The sequence below is a fragment of the Apteryx rowi genome, unplaced genomic scaffold (genome assembly GCF_003343035.1).
Source record: "Apteryx rowi isolate R43461 unplaced genomic scaffold, aptRow1 scaffold_190, whole genome shotgun sequence".
NCBI classification, from domain to species: Eukaryota; Metazoa; Chordata; class Aves; order Apterygiformes; family Apterygidae; genus Apteryx; species Apteryx rowi.
Window position 1 is genome coordinate 435,518 of NW_020448197.1, and position 18,538 is coordinate 454,055.

At 41.8% G+C, this 18,538-nt stretch overlaps 2 protein-coding genes and 1 long non-coding RNA gene across 4 annotated transcripts in view; all 3 read right to left on the reverse strand.

Annotated features, from left to right (window-relative positions):
- The window catches only part of RPS6KA1 (ribosomal protein S6 kinase A1), a 49,965-nt gene extending 45,755 nt beyond the window's left edge, over nucleotides 1-4,210 (reverse strand). Inside the window, exons 1-4 of one of the 2 annotated variants that reach the window (XM_026062514.1) lie at nucleotides 3,786-4,210; nucleotides 3,042-3,201; nucleotides 687-760; nucleotides 341-599 (exon numbers count right to left, since the gene is read on the reverse strand). In XM_026062514.1, coding sequence (XP_025918299.1) covers nucleotides 341-382 — 42 coding nt within the window. In that variant the 5' untranslated portion in view covers nucleotides 383-599; nucleotides 687-760; nucleotides 3,042-3,201; nucleotides 3,786-4,210. The remainder of the gene's footprint in view (nucleotides 1-340; nucleotides 600-686; nucleotides 761-3,041; nucleotides 3,202-3,785) is intronic. The other variant, XM_026062516.1, reaches the window with a different exon arrangement.
- A 32-nt stretch (nucleotides 4,211-4,242) lies between these two features.
- On the reverse strand, nucleotides 4,243-9,226 carry LOC112964412. The gene is made up of 4 exons (XR_003252955.1): nucleotides 9,136-9,226; nucleotides 8,161-8,281; nucleotides 4,668-4,719; nucleotides 4,243-4,441 (listed from the first exon to the last, which is right to left on the reverse strand). It is a non-coding gene; the product is annotated as an uncharacterized LOC112964412 (long non-coding RNA).
- Nucleotides 9,227-15,226: 6,000 nt separating this feature from the next.
- The window catches only part of HMGN2 (high mobility group nucleosomal binding domain 2), a 5,349-nt gene continuing 2,037 nt past the window's right edge, over nucleotides 15,227-18,538 (reverse strand). Inside the window, exons 2-7 of the mRNA XM_026062429.1 lie at nucleotides 18,001-18,045; nucleotides 17,861-17,905; nucleotides 17,472-17,501; nucleotides 17,101-17,151; nucleotides 16,607-16,702; nucleotides 15,227-16,135 (exon numbers count right to left, since the gene is read on the reverse strand). Of these exons, the coding sequence (XP_025918214.1) occupies nucleotides 16,100-16,135; nucleotides 16,607-16,702; nucleotides 17,101-17,151; nucleotides 17,472-17,501; nucleotides 17,861-17,905; nucleotides 18,001-18,045 (303 nt within the window). The 3' untranslated portion in view covers nucleotides 15,227-16,099. The remainder of the gene's footprint in view (nucleotides 16,136-16,606; nucleotides 16,703-17,100; nucleotides 17,152-17,471; nucleotides 17,502-17,860; nucleotides 17,906-18,000; nucleotides 18,046-18,538) is intronic.

Here is an 18,538-nt window from a genome sequence, read left to right on the forward strand (position 1 = left end):
TGAGCAGTGAACTCAGAAAAAGCAGAATTAGGGCAGGGCAGAGCAGAGCAAAGCACTCCTAAAAATTCCAGCTGATCTTCATGACACTTGAAGCTAATTTGTAAGTCATCCTCAGAACCTGCTTGTGAGTTATATTAGTGCTGTTGTCTTTTTCACATGTGGGGGGGGAATTGAGCAGAAAAAATTCTGATAGGTCACAGTAAGTGTTTGAGTCAAGTCTGGGACTGCTCTCTCCCCACTCTGTGCCATACGTGTTGGACTCCCACATGAAGGCATTAAATAACAACCGGAATGGTACTAGCAGGGTCCTGTTATAGCCAATTAAACTCACGTCACTTACTGTGGGAGCAAGCTGAAGCAGATCTTGCGCAGAGTTATTCATTTAGCTCCAAAGCTGTCCATAATTTCCCCTCTTGCCTGGTGCACAGTGTGCCGTCTGGTTACATTCATCCTCCAGCTGGTGCAGACTGAAACCTGCTTTAAATGGCATCGGTAACATGATGTCAATACTGGCATCCCGTTTACCTTCTTCATTTGTTTGCAAAATTCATCGCCCTTTTTGGATTTCCTTCTGCTCTGTGTGCGGGTGTCAGATGGGTCTGGAATAGGAATGCACAGACAAATGAGCAAAGGATGACACTCTGCATGCTTTCTAGAAGGAGAACAGAATGAAACACTAACGTGACCTGCCATGCTTCAGTGCCAAGCCTCCGAAGCTGACCTTTGAACATCACATCCCAGCACACTCGGAGATTCCCACCTGGATGGAAAAACAAAGCAGAATATTTAAATCATAACAAATGACAGGCACAAAGGCCATTTCCCATCAGCTGGCCCACACAGAGCGCCTCTCAGCTTCAAACAAGGGTTGTGCATGGGAGTCGGGCAAGATCGGGTGCTGAACAGTGATCTGGAGCAGCTGAGGGGGTAATCTTGGTCAAGCTGGTCATTAACCCCTGAGAAATCTCCGACCCCAAGGTCAAGACTGTTACTGTAAACAGTGGAGAAAAAAAAAATGTTAAAAAAATGAAAAAAAATCCTTTTGAAATGTGGAAAACTGGCAGGTACCCGGCTAGTTACAGAGTGGTACAGTAACGAGTAGAAAAGCAAGGCTTAATTTTCAAGGTCACAGCGAAAGGTTGACGGACAATATCCGGAGGAACAGTCCGAAACACAGAACAAGGCCTATTGGAATTCAGTGAGGGAAAGGAGAAAGGAATCCACTGCTGCTTCCACCCCCCGGTAGGTCTATTGAGATGCAGAAAGTCCTTCATATTTCACAGCAGAAAGACAGGCAGGCTGACCGGGAGTTTGACAAAAGACAGAAATTATAGAGCTTTATGGAGCAATGATTTCTTTAGGCTGGAAGGAACAGAGAACTCTACACCCACAGGTGCCAGGCACCTAAACAAAAGTATCAAATTATCCTGCCCGGTTTTCCTAATAAAATAGCAAATTAAAGATACTAGGGAGACCAAAAATGACTTGTGTGTGACTATGTCCTCCATTTATGAAGGTACTTTTATTGAAGGCTAGGAAAGGGTTTTGCTAAGGTAGCTCCACAGTATCCTCAAAATTATACTAACACCCTCATGCCCCCCTCCCCCAAGGCTAGATAACACCATAGCAATTGAGCAGCAATGCTGAGCAGGACTCAAAGAGAAGCAGTGCTATCTATCATCAGACTGACCATCCTTCCTTTGATTCCTGCACTAGACAACACTGAATTGCAGCTGATTAATAGAATATGAAACTTCCCACTCCAGGCTGGTGGTAAGCCCAGAGCAGTAAGTTTAGGTAAGTGGAACAAAGTAGTGGTGTCCCCCCAGTGTTTATTTCCTAGTCAAAGAACAGCTAAAAAAAGCAGCCCCTTTGCCACAAGCTGGGTGAAAAAATGTTTTTTTGAATTGAACACCAAAGCCTGTTGTTTGGGTAACTGTTATGGCTAAATACAGTGATTAAAACATATATACTGGCATTCTTCTGACACGGCTGCAGGCTGGATTAAGGTTCACAGCAGGATTTCTACATTTCCATTTAGACTGCTGCTGCTACAGGTAAACAGAGATCTCCAGATTGGCTGGATGGCCCTTTCATCATTATTACATTTGCTGAAAATTCAAAATGCTGCAGTTTTTCTTTTCTTTTCTTTTTTATTTTATTTTATTATTATTTTTTTTTAATCAAATCATCCTCAAATACTATTGTAGATATTTTTGCCTCTGCAGTTGCCCGGCTTTTGGTTTGTAACATTTTCCTCTTCAGGGAGGCTGACAACACTCACTAAGCCAGTTATCCCCAAAGAGCCACTTCCAAAGCGGAAGTATTGAGACTCATCCTTATCCACATTACCAAATCCAGTCAGGCTTTGAAGAGGCAGACGTTTCCTCGTTATGTTAAAAGCTGCCTAAGTGATTCTCCACCTAACCATATGATAGCACAGTGCTCCCATGGCTCACTGTATCCATTCTTTTCTTTTTACTGAAGCCAGGGAGCATCTTTCTTTAAGTGCATGCTACATTGCTTTTACACATATAAGGCAATGCAAAAAGATTGCACGCATGAGAATTCACAAACTGAGTTCCAAATGCCTGCTACAGTTTACAAAGACAGACTGGTGTAATCTGCTTTGTGTATACACCACGACAGTCATTTAATTAGAGCTTATAGCAACCTTCTTTGTATTTTTAAGACTCACTAATCAGTTCCTCAGTTCATTGTTATCCCCATTACACTAACAGAGAAACTGAGTCATGTTTTCACTAGGTCATCAGGCTAGGACTTGAACTCCACGTCCTGTCTTCAAATCCCCAGCTCTCAATTTAAGATCTCATTTCCTTGCATTTTCTGCTTTGTTTTTCCACCGTGAAGAAAAGAATGATAGATCACCTTGTTTTGATCCCAGGGAGACATTTTTCCTTAGCGTAGTGCAAACGTCACATTTAAGACATAAAGCAGGGGCCCTGTAAACGAGAAACTTTGGCTGCGTTTAACAGCTGATTGCTTTTTCCTTTTGTGACAGATTTCTTTCAGTTCCTTACCACTGTGCACGATTGCAGCTGCCTCAGATGCCAGTGTTCTCCAAGGCAGGTCCAGGCAGCAGTCGGAATGCAGAAAATACACCAGAGCAGCCGGTGGGATGAAGAGCTCCTCCAGGCAGCGCTCTCATCCTCCTGAAAGGGGTATTTGCAGAGTGAAGGCCTGTTAATAGAACAAACACCTTTAACTTCTGCCCATGCTTCCTGCAAAGGGGAGCATCATGCTGCCTCCTAGGGCTTGCTCAGCTGACCAGTTGTTGCTTTCATTAAGGCACCTGGCATATCTGAAACTCCTTTTTTCTTTTGCACTATTTAATGCATTTGGCCTGCTGGGTTGGCAAACCGGCTGTCAGTCGGCTAAGCCCACCCTGCTTCTTCTACATGGCATCACTGCGAACCATGCAGTTCTGCCGCAGACCAGTTTTTAAAACCACCCGCAGGGCTCCCAGGGGGCGGCTGCCATAAGCACATGCAGCTCGAGTCAAGGAAGAGCTCTACTAACAGAGACAAGAATTGGTTAAGCTGTTGCCTCCAGGAAACTCTCTTAATTTGGGAATTTGTCACCTATATCTCAGGAACACTGAACTGCAGCCAGGAGGTGACTTAAGGAAAGGGACCCACCGGAGCTGTGATTGTGCCTTGGGAAGGCAGGGAGGTGATGGGGAACGTGCTGCCGAGGCAGCAAGGCCGTATCTGCCGGTTGTCATGGATACAATCGCTCTGTCAGTCTCTCCCGATATCAGTTACCTTCCGTTTCCTGGATGCAAATAAATGAGTGGTGGTCTGCTCTTGTTTCTACGCAGAACAGAACGCCTGATGTCCAAACAGAAAGGGAAAATAAGCTGTTTCAAACCCAGGCATCTCTAAGGGGAGAGTGGAAGGTGACCTGCTTTTTCGGTATTCAAACTATGTGAGCTTGATAATGCTCTGACCAATTGCATTTGCTGGTGCCGTAACCTTAGGATGTTTCCTAGGACCTCAGAGGAGCAATTTTCACAGCCCAGCCAGCCTTTGCTCTTGCTTGGCCTTCGGGATTCGTGACCAGCTGCTGTGGACTCGGACTCTGCCTGCTGCACACACTTGCCGCTTCCCTGCTGCCCTGCTCAACGGAGAGTTCAAGGCAGTAACGCCAGCAAACATCCACACATGGGCAGAGCTCTTCAGGTCCCAGTGACTGCAGTTCTCTGCTTGAAAGCAAAAATGGGAGGTCAAGTGTGGCCTCAAACTACACCTGAAAAAGGCTTTTACAAAACCCAGTGTTCTGTATAAATACCAACTTTTTTGGAGAGTATTTTTAAGGCTTCTCCAGGCTTGCAGTCCAGGTGGTGAGCTATTTCGAGTTATCTGGCAATTTTGGTTTTTATTAGCATGCAGATACGTTTGTAGTTTATTTCATTGTAGCGCTATGCGAGGGAGTGATAACATGAAAGAGAAAACTATTAGAAACTGTAAACAAAAGTGAAACTGTCAGGCCTGTTTTCATTGTCCCCTAGCCAGGGAGAAAGCTGAGTAAACAGCCGTGGTAAGTACAGTCAGTTTTTATAGTTCTTTTAGGTTTAAGATCTTGTAAACAAGTGATGGGTCTTTTAAGTCTATACAAATAGATTTCCTCAGTTTTGTGCTACTTACAGAATAAACCCAGGCACACAGGTCCCAGCTTCCTCAGATAGGGTAAGGGAATCTGGCAGCAGAAAACAAAAACACGCTTCAAAAGAAACCCAGCTTCAGGTAGAAGAAAATGTCATTCCACTGTTTGCAGTCTCAAGCCTACATGATGCAACTGAACAAGTCTCATCCTGCTTAATAGAGGGCACACACGAATACCCATTCCTAATTACCCCATTACACAGTTTGGGAAGCCATCTTTCAAAGTAAAACAATGAAACAATTTCAAAATTGGAAGTGAATTTCAGAAGTCCTGATGCTTAGCTGCTTGCTTTTGCCTGAAGTCCCCATGTCAAGAAAACTATTCAGTCCTTAGAAGAGGAAAAAAAAATAGCATCTTTCTTTCCGATTTGCTCAGGACTGATATACTCATGACTAGCACTGTTTTACTTCTCAGTCCTGTTACAAAACCAGGACTGCTGCACACACCCAGGCTTGAAAAAAATCGCAAAAATAAACAGAGGGGATACTTCCAAAATAAGAGAAGTGATCCAGTCTGGGAATTATTTTGCTATAATGACCAATAGATATTGTATTATGTAGGAAGACATAATACAAGCAAGATTTTCTAAAGAGGTGTGTGAAAGAGGTGCCTTCGTCATTTAGGGAGAGAAAAGGAGGTCTCCAACTTTTATTCTAATAGCATTTGCTTTCTCTATTTTAGAAAACGATTAAAAGAGCACAGCAGCACAGATATGACTCAGCTGGCTTGCATGTACAGGTAGCAGATACATCGACACCATGCTCAATGGTTTCCTTGTTGGGCAGTGAACAAAAGGCACAACAGGTTTAGTGATGTCAGAAATACAATTACCTGGCAAAGGAAAATCTGTCAGGCCCTCATCAGCATAAAAAGAAGATTCTGGAGTTAGTGAGGTCCCTAGATACTTTGCTGTGCTGCGCGTCTCTTAGGACACCATAAAATAGTGCAGCAATACAATGCTGGTACTTTTCTGCTTGAATATTTCATAATACTACCCCTTTGCTTCCCCAAAGGACTGAATCAGTATTCAACAACAGAACAGAGCTTGCTAAAGGTGGTGGAACTTTTTGTTTCTGCTTCTTAAATTGCCCTTTTCCTCCTCTTTTACCTTTATGATGAGTAAAGGAAGGGAGCTTGGAGACTTTGCTCTTTAGACATTCTTCTTTCCAGAAGTTGGAACAGAAATACCTCCTGTTTTATGTTAGAAAGCTAAGGACTGTCCGCTGGGCCTTTTCTGGCTCTCTCAGAGGAGCAAGCTTGGTGCATTTCTCAGTGAGTTTACCTAGAGTTCTTACACCTCTACTGATGTGGGAGGAACTACTTGACCTTTAACCAGAAAAATTGTCTTTCAAAATTATTCCCTAGTGACCTACATAGGCACTAACAGGTTCTGCTCCAAAGGTTCTGTGTTAGCAGGCTAAAAATCTGCCTGCCTGATTCTTGTGGGCTGTTGTCATTTCATCGTCATTCTCCAAAATTGCTCAGAATAGACAATTTCAGAATTTCTAAGATCAAAAGCAAGTTTACTTTTACCTTTCTTCCTTCAAACTTTGTGAACTTCTGTGTGATTGAAAGCAACCTCTTCGTTACAGAGGGGCTGTGTCTTCCCTCTCTCTGTCACTGTCAGGAGGGGAGGGCAGTGTTGCCTGTTGGATATAATACAGTTTCCCTAACATTGCCCAAATGGTAGAGTTTTACCACTAGGACATTTAGTCAGCAGGGACTAAATATCTTCTTTTGCAGTAAAATGTGTCCCAAGATTCATATTAAAGAATTCACAAAATAAGCACATAAAATATTAATAATAAGACTGCTTAACAGACAGAAAAACCTCAAACATCCAGGAGCAGCTGCAGCACAAACAGGGAGCTACCAGCCTAGGGCTGCACCAAGTACTGCCAGTGCTGCGGGTGCAGTGGAGAGGGTCCCACCACCACTGAGCACCCCCGTGCCTATGGGTGTTTCAGGTTCTCAGAGCGCTATTAGCTAACACTCGGTGACACCATATACTTGTTGAAAGGCAATGTCGATCAACAGAAATAGAAAACAGTTACTTGGCAGCTGTTTGCCAGCTCCTCTAATATTAATACGAGAGTCAATTTGCCAATGGACAATGTCCATTCTACAAGATCACCAGCATCACTTTTGGTATGAGCTCACCCTCTGCCAGAAGCATTTCAGGAGTGTCGGGTACAGACACGGAAATGGATGGGTGTAGATATCATCACTAGGGCCTTAGAAATTATTCAGTAAAGTAAAGGGTTATTGATGGAAAGCAAATTGGCCTGGGTCAAGGAATGGGGTAAACCAGCCCACCTGGAGCATGGGTTAGTTACCCTTTCTGGTCTTGCAGGTCTTAGCACCAGCCACTGGAGAAATTTAGTATTTGCTCCCAGTGTGAGATGGAGACTGTGTCTCAACTGCAGAACCAGCGTTCGCGAGGTGGCAATGCTGCGGAGAATCCCTCTGGTGAGGAAAGCAGGGTATTGCACGAAGCCTTACATAACACAAGCGTGTGAGAACTGCTGCTGGGGAACTGCACAGAAGTGCAAAGAAGCCTCAGTCCTGTCTTCACGTGTGTGTGGTTGTGTAATGAGCTACCTGTTCAGTGCGCAGACACCATCACACATACTGGGCAGCAATCCAATGCCTTTGATTTCAGAAAATAAATCACCGTACTTTTCACTGCTCTGGTGCACATAAGCAGCGAGTGCACAAATCCTGTGCCGAGCGCACACAGCATGTGAGAAGGACCTTGGGCCGACATTGGGGCATTCTATCTTAAACAATCTGATTACTCATGTGTGCAAGCTAGGCACTGTATCTAATACAAGCTAGCTGGGCCAATACATTTATGTCCAACTAGCAAGCTCACTCAGGCTGCCATGAGGCTTCCAGCCTGACCACCTCAGCAAATGATAGGTAAGAAGGGTCTATCAGCATCCCCCTGCCACACTGAGAAAGCTGGCTCTTGACCATTCTGGGCTGAGTTTGCCTTTTTTTTCCCCCTCCCAAATGCAAACTGCACATGCAACTTAAGGCTGGCTCATCCTTGCTTTGCTGGTATAAATTGTTCATTTACTGAGTTGATTAATAAACCAAACTCCCATTTGCTTTCTCATGCAAAAGGATACGAACTCTGGTCTGCTCATTTGACTAATCACTGACTAATCACAGCAGGCTTGTTATCTAGGATATAGCAGTGAATGGTGACCGGGCCTGTTTGTTGGAGACATATGAATAAAATCTGTGTCACGTATTTTTCAGTATGGCACATAATCAGATGTCCCTGAAACTATTAGTTTCAATGTTCAATCATAGCACTTGTATTGTCAGTGATTGGGAATCTCTGCCTTCTCCCTGTAATCTAGGGTGGTATTTTGCCCACTTCTCCCAAAATGTGCATCTTTTCCAGTAATTCCTGCCCAGTCAAGCATGGAGAACTGCAGAAAAGGAATAATGAGTTCAGCTTACCAGGAGCTCATCTTTCCGTTTTGTGTCCACTTCAAGGAAGTATCATTAGGGTGTCAAGTGCTTCATATGCAATCTCTCCAGCTCTTGGAAGCAGCCACTTCCTTTCCAACTGTATGCACTGCTACTTGGTAAAGGTAAACATCGAAAGCATTTGTGAGAAGGAGATAACCCCATGACTAAGGTGTTTCATAATGCACGAGTTGAAGGACAAACAGCTCTCTACAGATGATGATATTGCTTCAGCCCAGTACATATTACAGAACGTTATTCTGTTGGAGCTGATGAGAACATTAATGCTAGGCTGGTAAAAGTTGCAGGCTAGCAAACCGTAGCGCTGAGTTTTACAGCATCAGAAAAATCATTCAAGTCATACCTCTAAAGAGCATTGTGAATTAGCACAAATATTAAAATTCTATTTTCTAGATTGTACTTAGGTTGTAGAGGAAAAACAAAATCACTCAATATTTGCATACAAACGTAAAGGTAGACATGACAAAAAGTGTAGGAAGCTTTACTGAAAAGTGAAGTATTATTTCTTAAAATAATAAAATTTATACTGGAATCTCAGCTTGAAGATTCAGCAAGTCTGACATAATAATTTGTACCAGCAAAACTAAAACTGACCAGGCTATTTAAATCTGGGTTTAAGATAAAGTATCCCTTCCCCAGCTGAGGAGAGATGAGATGGATAATAAGTCTAGTTTAGGCTTAAATTTTCAGGACATGTGTCATAGCAGCTGTAATAAATGCTTGAGAAAAAAAAAAATTGGTCCAGGGATTCTTAAAATAGAAGTTGGGAGGCCTAAGTTCAAAGACCTGCTATACTGCAGATTTCCGATGAGATGTCAGGTATGCCTGTAAACTGATAAATTGAGCACTCCGTATGGGTTTTGAGGAAAAACATAACAAAAAACGGCAAGTGCTCACATACTTGGTTGTATAAATACATTAGACGGGATCAAAAGGGAGACTCACATTGCTCAAGTGATTATCGTTCGTCTCACGCTGATCTTCTGAAACCGGAAGAGCACCATGGCAATAGGGAATACCAGAGGAGCACTCCTCCTTCTTTCTAAAAGTAAATAGCACATGTTAGATTGTAATAAAGCAGGCTTCAACCCCCCAAGGTTAACAGGCAGCTTGTGATGTATTTGGACGCCGCCTGCCATTTGTCGGGCTCCAAGCAGCGATTCTGTGTTTCCTGGTACCACCGTGTGGTGAAGGGAAGGAATAGGCTCTTAATCAAACCGTTTTTAATGAGACAAACAGGACTACCCAAATCCCTGAATCCACTGAACTGTGGCAAACACACATCGAGAGACTGCCAAATACAGGGTTCCCCTGCCAACACGCCTCAGATCCAGTTTACTTCTGAAGCCATGCGTATTTTTGCAAGTGAGATAAATTCAGTATCAATGGAATTTTCCTTCCTTGATTCCTATAGCGCTTGCCAACAAGGAAGCTAATTTTGTTATGCTGTGACAGGGAAACCTGGCCATTTAGAAGCAGGCTACAATCCAGCAAAATCTATTCACCAAAACACCCAAAACATAGTAACAATCTCTAGTATCGTCTCTAGTCAGAAGGAAATTACGACAAAAAGTAATTAATTGCCCAAGTTTACAATTAGCCCTCAGGCTAGACTTAGAACCCCTAATATACATAGATTCAGTTTTTATGCTTAGATAATACTTCTTATTTCCATCAACAATAAGCACAGAAATACCACTTTGTTAGAATAAGGGCACACAAAAGTTAATCTCTTCCTGTCTGCGCAATGCTGAAATAACATTTCTCGTCTGGGGTAACTCCTCTCTTGCTTCATAATTATCATATACACTAACCTCTACATAGCAACTGCAACTAGAAAACTTGAGAGGAGGGGAAAGTTGTTGCCTGGGGGAAAATTTGTTAAAAATCCCAGAATAAACTTAGTAGGGTTTAACGGAGTAAGATAAAGTGAAATTCACTGTAACAGAAATCCACTGTTTAGAAGGCAAAACCTAGAAAGTTTGAGTTTTAAGTATCCAGCAGCAAATGCAAAGACTTCCAGTACCTCCTTGTGGGTTGGAAAATAGAGTAAAAAAAGGTGTTCCCATATCTAGGTCATTTGCAGCCACTGCAGGGCCATCCTTTCTAACACATTGTCTTAGTAGTTTCTCCAGGCTGGTTTTAAGCACCTAAGGCAATGGAATTTTGTTGTTTGGAGGCCTTAATGCATTTGAATGGATCTCCTACTTAGGAAGCTTTACCTGACATTGAGGTTTTCTGCTGCTATTTCTTCTATAAAGCCACACATTTTCTGGCACCTTAGAAATTCCCTTTGCAAGAAGATGGTTAAAAACCGAAAAATTATTAGTTAACAAAATACCAGACAGTCATTCATATCAGAATTCATCTTAATATCATTTTACTGAAGCTCTTTACTAGTCTGTACCTAATCCTCATTAGCCTCAATCAAACTTTACTCAGAATTAGATCCCCCTTTGTCATCTCCTTCCTATTCCTTGCAATTGAGAGCAGGCATATATTATAAATTGTCTGCTTAACGATAGCTCCATTTTATCTTTACCAATTGCTGGATAAGGACCCGTTCTTCACAAATTACGGTCAGCAATATTCATCCCTGGATATGGTATTACCATGTCTGGGATGATTTAGGGACAATGAAATGTGTGTGCTATGGAGCTAAGTGATTTTTCCAACACAAATGATCCTGCAACTCTATATCCACTGTGTGCACACACTGAAATTTAGTCTCTTTTCCTTCCTTGCTCCTTTTCCTACCCACCCGAGTCAGGGCTTGGCTGAGGGGAGTATACCATCACTTTTTACACGTATAATTGAGCTCTATGAAGGCAAGATGAAACTGCTGCAAGAGTAAATTATCCTGAAACACAGAATTGTTAATCCAAGGACAGTACATTGGGAAGAGAGGGGTCATGGGTCTGTTGTGCAGGGAAGACTCCCTAAGAATGATGTGGCTCAGTGGTTCCCACATTTTTTTTGGCCTACTATCCACTTTCACTTGAAAGGGGAAACACAGTTGTGGTAAAGGTGGTCCTGTAAGAATATGGTAAGCGACTACTGGCCTGCAAATGTAGCTCACATTAAGTTTTAGTCTCCGAGTTTTAACCATGACTTAGTACACTGCTTTTGGGATTTCAGAGATTTTGCTCTATCATTTCTCAGTAATTTAAATGCTCTTATGACCCCAGCAAAAATCCAGGTATTAGGAAAACAAAAAATCATCCACAGGCTCTACTGGAAGCATGCCAAAAGTTTCCACACCATTAAGAACACCATTTTTGCGACCTTACCTGTGAAATTAGACACGAAAGTGGTTTTAGATTCAAAATGTGAAATCAGTTGGGACAAAAACAGTATCAAACAAATGATAAAGGGATTTTGGGTCTATTTCCAGACACTTTGGTTTGAAATAACCTGAGAAACAATTTACTGTCATGGCCACTAATTTTACATGGATTTAAACCATACTGGTACACAACTACTACTTCAAGGCCTGGTGAGGAACACTGAACCTACTCGTTTGCCCTTCTGTTGTCAATGACGACTTCCTGGATCCTGGATGCGGTTGCTTCCTTTGCAGAGAAGCAGCTGCAGAAACAAGCAGCATATTGCATCAAATTTCTGTTTTATCGCACATCACTTGTGCAAATCAAGTTCTTCTGCAAGAGGACTGTCAAAACAAAGGTGGGAAGAGTATGGAAAGCATCAGCAAAGCAAGAAAAGTTATCATGTAAATTGACTGTGAATGCATAAAGCCTGGGTAATTTGCAGAAGCACAAAAGGCTTTCATTTCTTATGTTAAAGACAGGATGCATCCAATGTACCCAGCACTACCCTGCCTAACAATCTAGCACAGATTTCAGGATATAGTATCTAAAATGAAGTGATGTGGCTGTTTAGTATGTGATCAGGTTCATGAATTAGTTAAAAAAAATTAAAAAGTAATTATTGTTGGTCCCCAAGATACTGGCACTGAGAAGTCCTGAAGCATAGTGGACAAGCAACAGAGAAAGGCCATCTTCTTCCATAGAGACAAATTGCTGGAAAAGGTACTTAAGCAAAACTCAACAATGCAACTGAGCTTGGACAGAACTATTTATCGCTACACCTAGTACTTACTCTTTTTACCTGAAGTTAGTGCAATCCATGGTCTTTCCCTATCATCTGCTGCATATGAGGAAAGTTAATTTAATGCTCAGCTCCTCAGTGTGATTCAAAACAGGGTGTTCTCTGTCCTTAATTTTGAAAAAAAAAAAATGCAAAAAAATGCACATTACTGCATAGTACTGTAGTATTATATTGCCGGAACATTGCAAGGTGCTGCCCTTAAATTATAAATCATTGTGTATTTTTTCATATATTAGCTTTGTTTCCTTGAAATGGTGGTGGTCTCCAATCTAGTAATTTGTAATCTTAAAACTCATAGGACAAAACACAATGCAAAGATAACCTGATAGGCCAACTTTCTTAATGCATCTGATTGTGTATCATCTGGAAATGTGATTTATGCTAAGACAATTCTCCACGTAAAATGATTATGATTTAACAAAAAAATTATTCTTAGCTTAAGGCATTCTGGCAGCCAGAGATGCAGATTTGTGGCTACTCTAACCACTAAACATGCATGGATTGCAGCACAGGGTTGGCCGATCTTTATGGTTTAATTTACAGAACTAATTAGTTGGATTTACTGTCTTTAGCACACTTTACCCACTATCTGCCTAAGGAGAAATAGATGAGCCCTGCATGTCACATCACGTCCAGTGGGGAAAAAAAATAACTCTAGTATCAGGGCATGTCCATGGGGATACACTTTAGAACTATCAAGGTGTTTAAATCTTGCAGTACTTAATATATGCATTGCCGTATGTAGAAAAGAGACGGGCAGACACCCCCTGTAGCCAAGCTGCAGATCATCAAGGAGATTTAAAACTCCTCTAGCAAGTTTTAGATATATGGAGGAGGGGGAACGTTCTCATCAGCAAGTAGATTTCAGCCCAGAATAAAGGAAAATATAAGGTAAGAGTTTTGCAGCAGAAATTAAAGCATCAAGTACTTTCCAAAATATATCATGCTATGAACACCAAGTCACATGTGTGACACAGACATTAAAGTAGATTTTTCAGAGCATCTGTGAAATAATGACACCTTAAAGTTCAATTGCTAGCAGTTAGATAATGTGGCTGAATTACCACAAGTAAACTTACATGGTAGTTATCACATGGAAAAAAGAATCACTTTCCTGTTTGGCTGGAGAAAGCGTTCTGCATTGTAATGAACAATGTAGCAGCACACAATTCACGCAATTAAAACTTTTAGGTATTGAAAAGATAAAGTAATAGTTAAGCAGTAAGTTAACAGAAAGAAAACCTGTAATTATACTTTATTAGCCATAGCTTATTAAACAAATAGGGGATGAAAAGACCTTCCAACCATCATATTAGTTCAGAGAACAGCTTAGCACTGTAGTTGCTATCCAGGCGCAACCCCATCAAAACCCAGTTCATTTGGAACTACTCATTCTTAGTAGAGGCCCAGACAACACAAGGTTCTATTAAGGCAGCTAGGATATTTCAAGACTTCAATCTTGTATTAAAATCCCAATTTCAGAGTTGTGGAAGCGTTTATAGCACCATCACTGTGGTGACCAAGTCTGAGACCATTCCACAGCCTCGAGGCTCATCTCATTCTGGCACTTGAAAATTCAGACTCACTGGGAAATCCAGAGAGCTTCAAACCTGCCATCAGTCCTTTCCCTTGGGTCACTAACTGCTCATCCTCTCTAGAGCAATCAGAGCCTCTTCTGGAGGACAACAGAGAACAGATCAGACCCATCAAGGTAGCATGCCTATCTTGTAAATCCTTTACCTGCTTTCTGCTTTCCCCCCCCCCCGCAACACTTCATCGCCCACACACTGATGCTCCAGGGCTTCTCTCAAGCGACACCTCCTGGAGAACACCCTGGAAGGTTAACCATCTCTTCTCCCTGCTCCCATTTCTGGGGAGCTGCAGCCTTTGAGTAGCTGCATCCTACTGCTTGGTCACCAAAACACAGCTTGGGGAATTAGTCTGTATTTGCATTGCCCTTTTCCAAACTGCTGCTTCTGCATAGGGGTATATGCAGGTTTATCACACCTCATCATTTTTCTATGTTTGCTGGGGCAAATATAACACTTACCAACTACGATAATGCAAGACTGAAAACCAGTTTATGTTACATTTTCATCTGGTGTATATTGTACTTTTACTAGATACAGAGTACTTCTTGGTGCGAAACATTTCCCTGTCAGTACCCACTGGATTCTCCCCAAAAGCAGCACAGGTTAGAACAAGTCACTGAACTTATTCAAGAACAGACACTGAAGTCCCAGGAAATGCCAAGTAGAGATGGAAAAAATACTCCATCTGAAAAAGTTAGCTGAAGGAGACATTTATACATTACTGTTTCTGGTCTGACACCTTACTATAGTCAGAAGTAGCAACCACAAGAAATGGTGCATTTTTACTCAACAAATCTTGTTTCTTGCTTAGTCACTACCACAGCAAAGTCTGCATTTGATCGGTAGAAGCAACAACATTCAAACTTAAGTGCAGAAGTCCAACACACAATCAGTTTTATGGAGCTATTATTGGCTTCACTACAAAGAAAAGCTTAACAAAATTTATTTTTCTCTGCAACTGGTAAATTGCTGTATTTCCCTCCTTTTTGTACAGTACCAGTTCTTAGACAATGAAGATAAATTATCTCTGTAGATTCACTTACATGCTGCATTTTGGGCCTCCTAGTAAATCAAGAGTTTTGAAACATCCTACAGAAAAGTTACCTTATCTAACTTTGAAGCAAGGAGATCTTGGTTTCCACTTGTGAATGAAGATTATCCTAAGCATCTGAATTAAGGTGCTTAAAACAAGCTCTTGACCATTAGTGAAACACTGCCTAAATATAAATGCATGCATGTACACAGCAACTATATTCTTCTAGCATATACCACATTAGAGAAGAAATAAAGGCAAGAGAAATTAGAAAGGCATTAAGAACAGTCCAAGCCAAACCGTATCCAGCTTTATTAAAGGTACTTTTCATAAACAATCATGGTAATTTAGGCAGGACATGGGCTACAATCTGCAACATTTTACAACAACTGTCAAACTCCCCTCCCTTCATGGACTACCAAAACGTAAAAGTTGCTATAAAACTGAAGAATCTTCATTTCATACTTGTAGAGGGAACAGTTTAGAGTGAGGGTGGACACTTTCACATTTAGTATGTTGTTTAACAACTTTTCACAAACCTACCCTGACTTTTAGAGGAAAAATTAAAATTGCAGGTTTCTTAATCTGAAGATCCACAATATAAAAGAGAAAATGCAGCTCCTTTTAGAGCCATTATATCCCAAATTGAACACGAGAAGTCCGGATCACCTGACAATGCATTTAGAGTGGTTAAGTCCCAAAATGCCATTTTTGCCATGTTTCGGAGTGATAAGCTCTAGGCAAATGAGGACATGAAAGAAAATACAGAGAACATTACAAACTGTTGGTTTTGAAGTTGGCAACAGGCATCTTGGGAGCTTCAACGTTCACTCTGATGCACTTCACAAAACTTGACAGACGTGCAGCATGAAGGAATCCTTCCTCCTCTATTCAGGAAGAGCCCTTCTTCCAAAAAATTGGGGGAGGGGGGAAAACTTTTGTTTTTTTAAAATTCAGGTTCCGAGAGATAGACTTAACTGACATTTGTCCCCACTGCCCCCCCCCCAAAAACACAACAACGAAGCGGTCTGTGTGCTAACAACATAGCTTAAAAAAAAGTAAAACAAAATTCTGCATTGTTATAAAACTTGATAAAAAATAGTATTTCAAACTGTACAGTCACCAGAAGTACACAGTTATCAAAAATTCACACATTTTACTTGGCATCACCAGCACCTTCAGCTTTCTGTGCCTAAAAGAAAAAGGGGAACCAGTCAATATACACTACATACTTGCACCAAACAACTGAAAATTCCTTTTCCTGATTAACAATCTTCCCAACAGAAAAAACTCTTATCTGAGCTGTATCACCATAATTTTTAACAAAATGAAATCTAGGATTAGAAGCATCTTAAAAGCAAACTTGAAGTTGCTTTATGTGTTAACTTTACTCATTTTTAGAACAAGGCGTAACAGTAATTTTTCATATAGTAACTTCATTTCAACTGGCAAACAGATAATTTTTATTTTAACTCTTTACCAACCAATACAAACAGTACTTTCTAAAAAGAATCTGCAAGCATGTTACTAATGTCATAAGCAACAGATCTAAATAATTGAGCAATAATTTCACTTCATTAGCACAGGCCTAGACCTGCCAATACTTGATATGGAAAAAAATAATTCAGTGATGTAACACAAGCTGCTAGAAACACTATTATACCTGGTCTGTTTTGGCATCTCCGTTTTCTGCAGGGTTGTTTCCCTCCTTGCCAGCATCAGTTTTCCCCTTTTTTCCCTTAGGCAACTTCTCACTCTTCTGCCAAATAGAAGATGACATACACCATGAGAACTACCGATTCCCACTCATTAAGCCACAAGAATCCACAAACTAAGATGACCAAACCAATACTGGATGTTGGCCTAAAAAGAACGCAGCAACACACAAGTACTTATATGTTTAAGAGAGACACAGATTCGCAATTTTTGTAAAGCTTCTTCATATATTTGGTTAGTCTTAGATACTTTTATGCAAGTTTTGTAAAATATAAAAGTTTTCAGTCCAACTTTATGGAAGCAATGATGCAAGTAAATTCTCAAATGATTACCACCACTGATAAATACACTGATATTCAAAGTTTTATGAATTACTACTACACAAACCTATATTTCATAACCTATCTACCTTTCAGTAATAGGATTAACACAGCAACTTACTTTTGGAGCTGCCTTTTTAGGTTTAGGCTCTGGCTTTGGAGGGGCAGGTTTCTATAAGAAAAAAATCCTCTTATTATACAAGCAGTTTAAAACTTTTTTTTTTTTAAAACAAAAAACATTCAAACCACGTAGTTTAGTTTTAGGAAAGCAAATCAAAGCAATATTTGAAATCGAAACACTTGACTTGACAATTATTCTACCACTCCCATAACACTACACAATGGGGCAGTTTGTTAAGCTAACAACATTCATTCAACTGAACAATGCATCCCTCCAGAATACCTACAGTTCTCACACAGATACAGTATTTAATATTTAAGCCTAATACTATTAAACGCTGTGCCATCTCTCCTCAACAACAGAATACTCACAGCAGATAACCTCGCCGATCTCCGTTGTGGCTATTTAAAAAGAAAAAATTAAAATTAATGTGACAGAATGAAAACTATCAAAAACTCTGAAATAAGTCTATTTCAATGGAGTACAATCCCAGAACAGGAGCTTAAGTTTTTACTTCTCTTTTTCCTATTATCATGAAACAAGAAAATATCCTGTTTAAGTCACTACAAATAATATGTAACAGCACTTAAGTAGATTTTTCACGGTTAAGATGAAAAGACACGCAGTTAATACTTCAAAAGGACAGCATCAATTGAGAACAATTCCCCCCACTCCAGCTATTTATTTCGGTGAAGTTAAACCTAGTCTCTCAATGCAAACACCTTATGTTTTAACTTTCTCAAAATATTTAACTTCTTACCTCATCCTTAACTTTGGCCTTATCGCCCTTGGTATCTCCTTCAGCCTAGAAACATGAAACGCAAGTTGCACCAACAAGTTACGAGGAGGAACGCTCAGCCCCCATACCCGCAGCAGCACGGTTATTTTTAACCCCAATACCTGTGAAGTAAACGTTTTCGGCGGGTTCCCGGAGGGCGCTAGGCCCTAACGGCGCCTCAGGTCTCCGGGGCTCCACCCCCACCTGCCAGTTTGGACCGCGAGGCCGGGCGCTCCGGCGCGGACAGGGATTCGGGGAGGGGCCGGAGGCATCAGCGGCGCCAGGGCTTTTGGCGCGGGTCACGGCCCCTGCGCGGCGGGATCCCGAGGCAAATCTTCGGCCCGCACCGCACCGACGCGCCCCACAGCGGAGCGGGAGCGGAGACGAGAGGCCCCCCTCCTCCGAGGGAGGGGGGGGCGAAGCTGCCCCTTCAGGGAGGCCCCGCTCCCGCCCACGGCTGCCCCCATGGGGCGGCGGTTTTGGCGGCAAAGCAGCCCGGGCTCCAGGAGCGCGGCCGCTTCCCGCCCTTTCCCGCGCGTTGGAGAAAAGGGGCGAGCCCCACCGGCGCTCCCCTCCCCCCCTCGCGCCGACCTCCCGCCAAAACCAGCCGGATCGCACCGGCTCCGCTCCGCGCGCCCCTCCCCTCCCCGTTAACCCCCT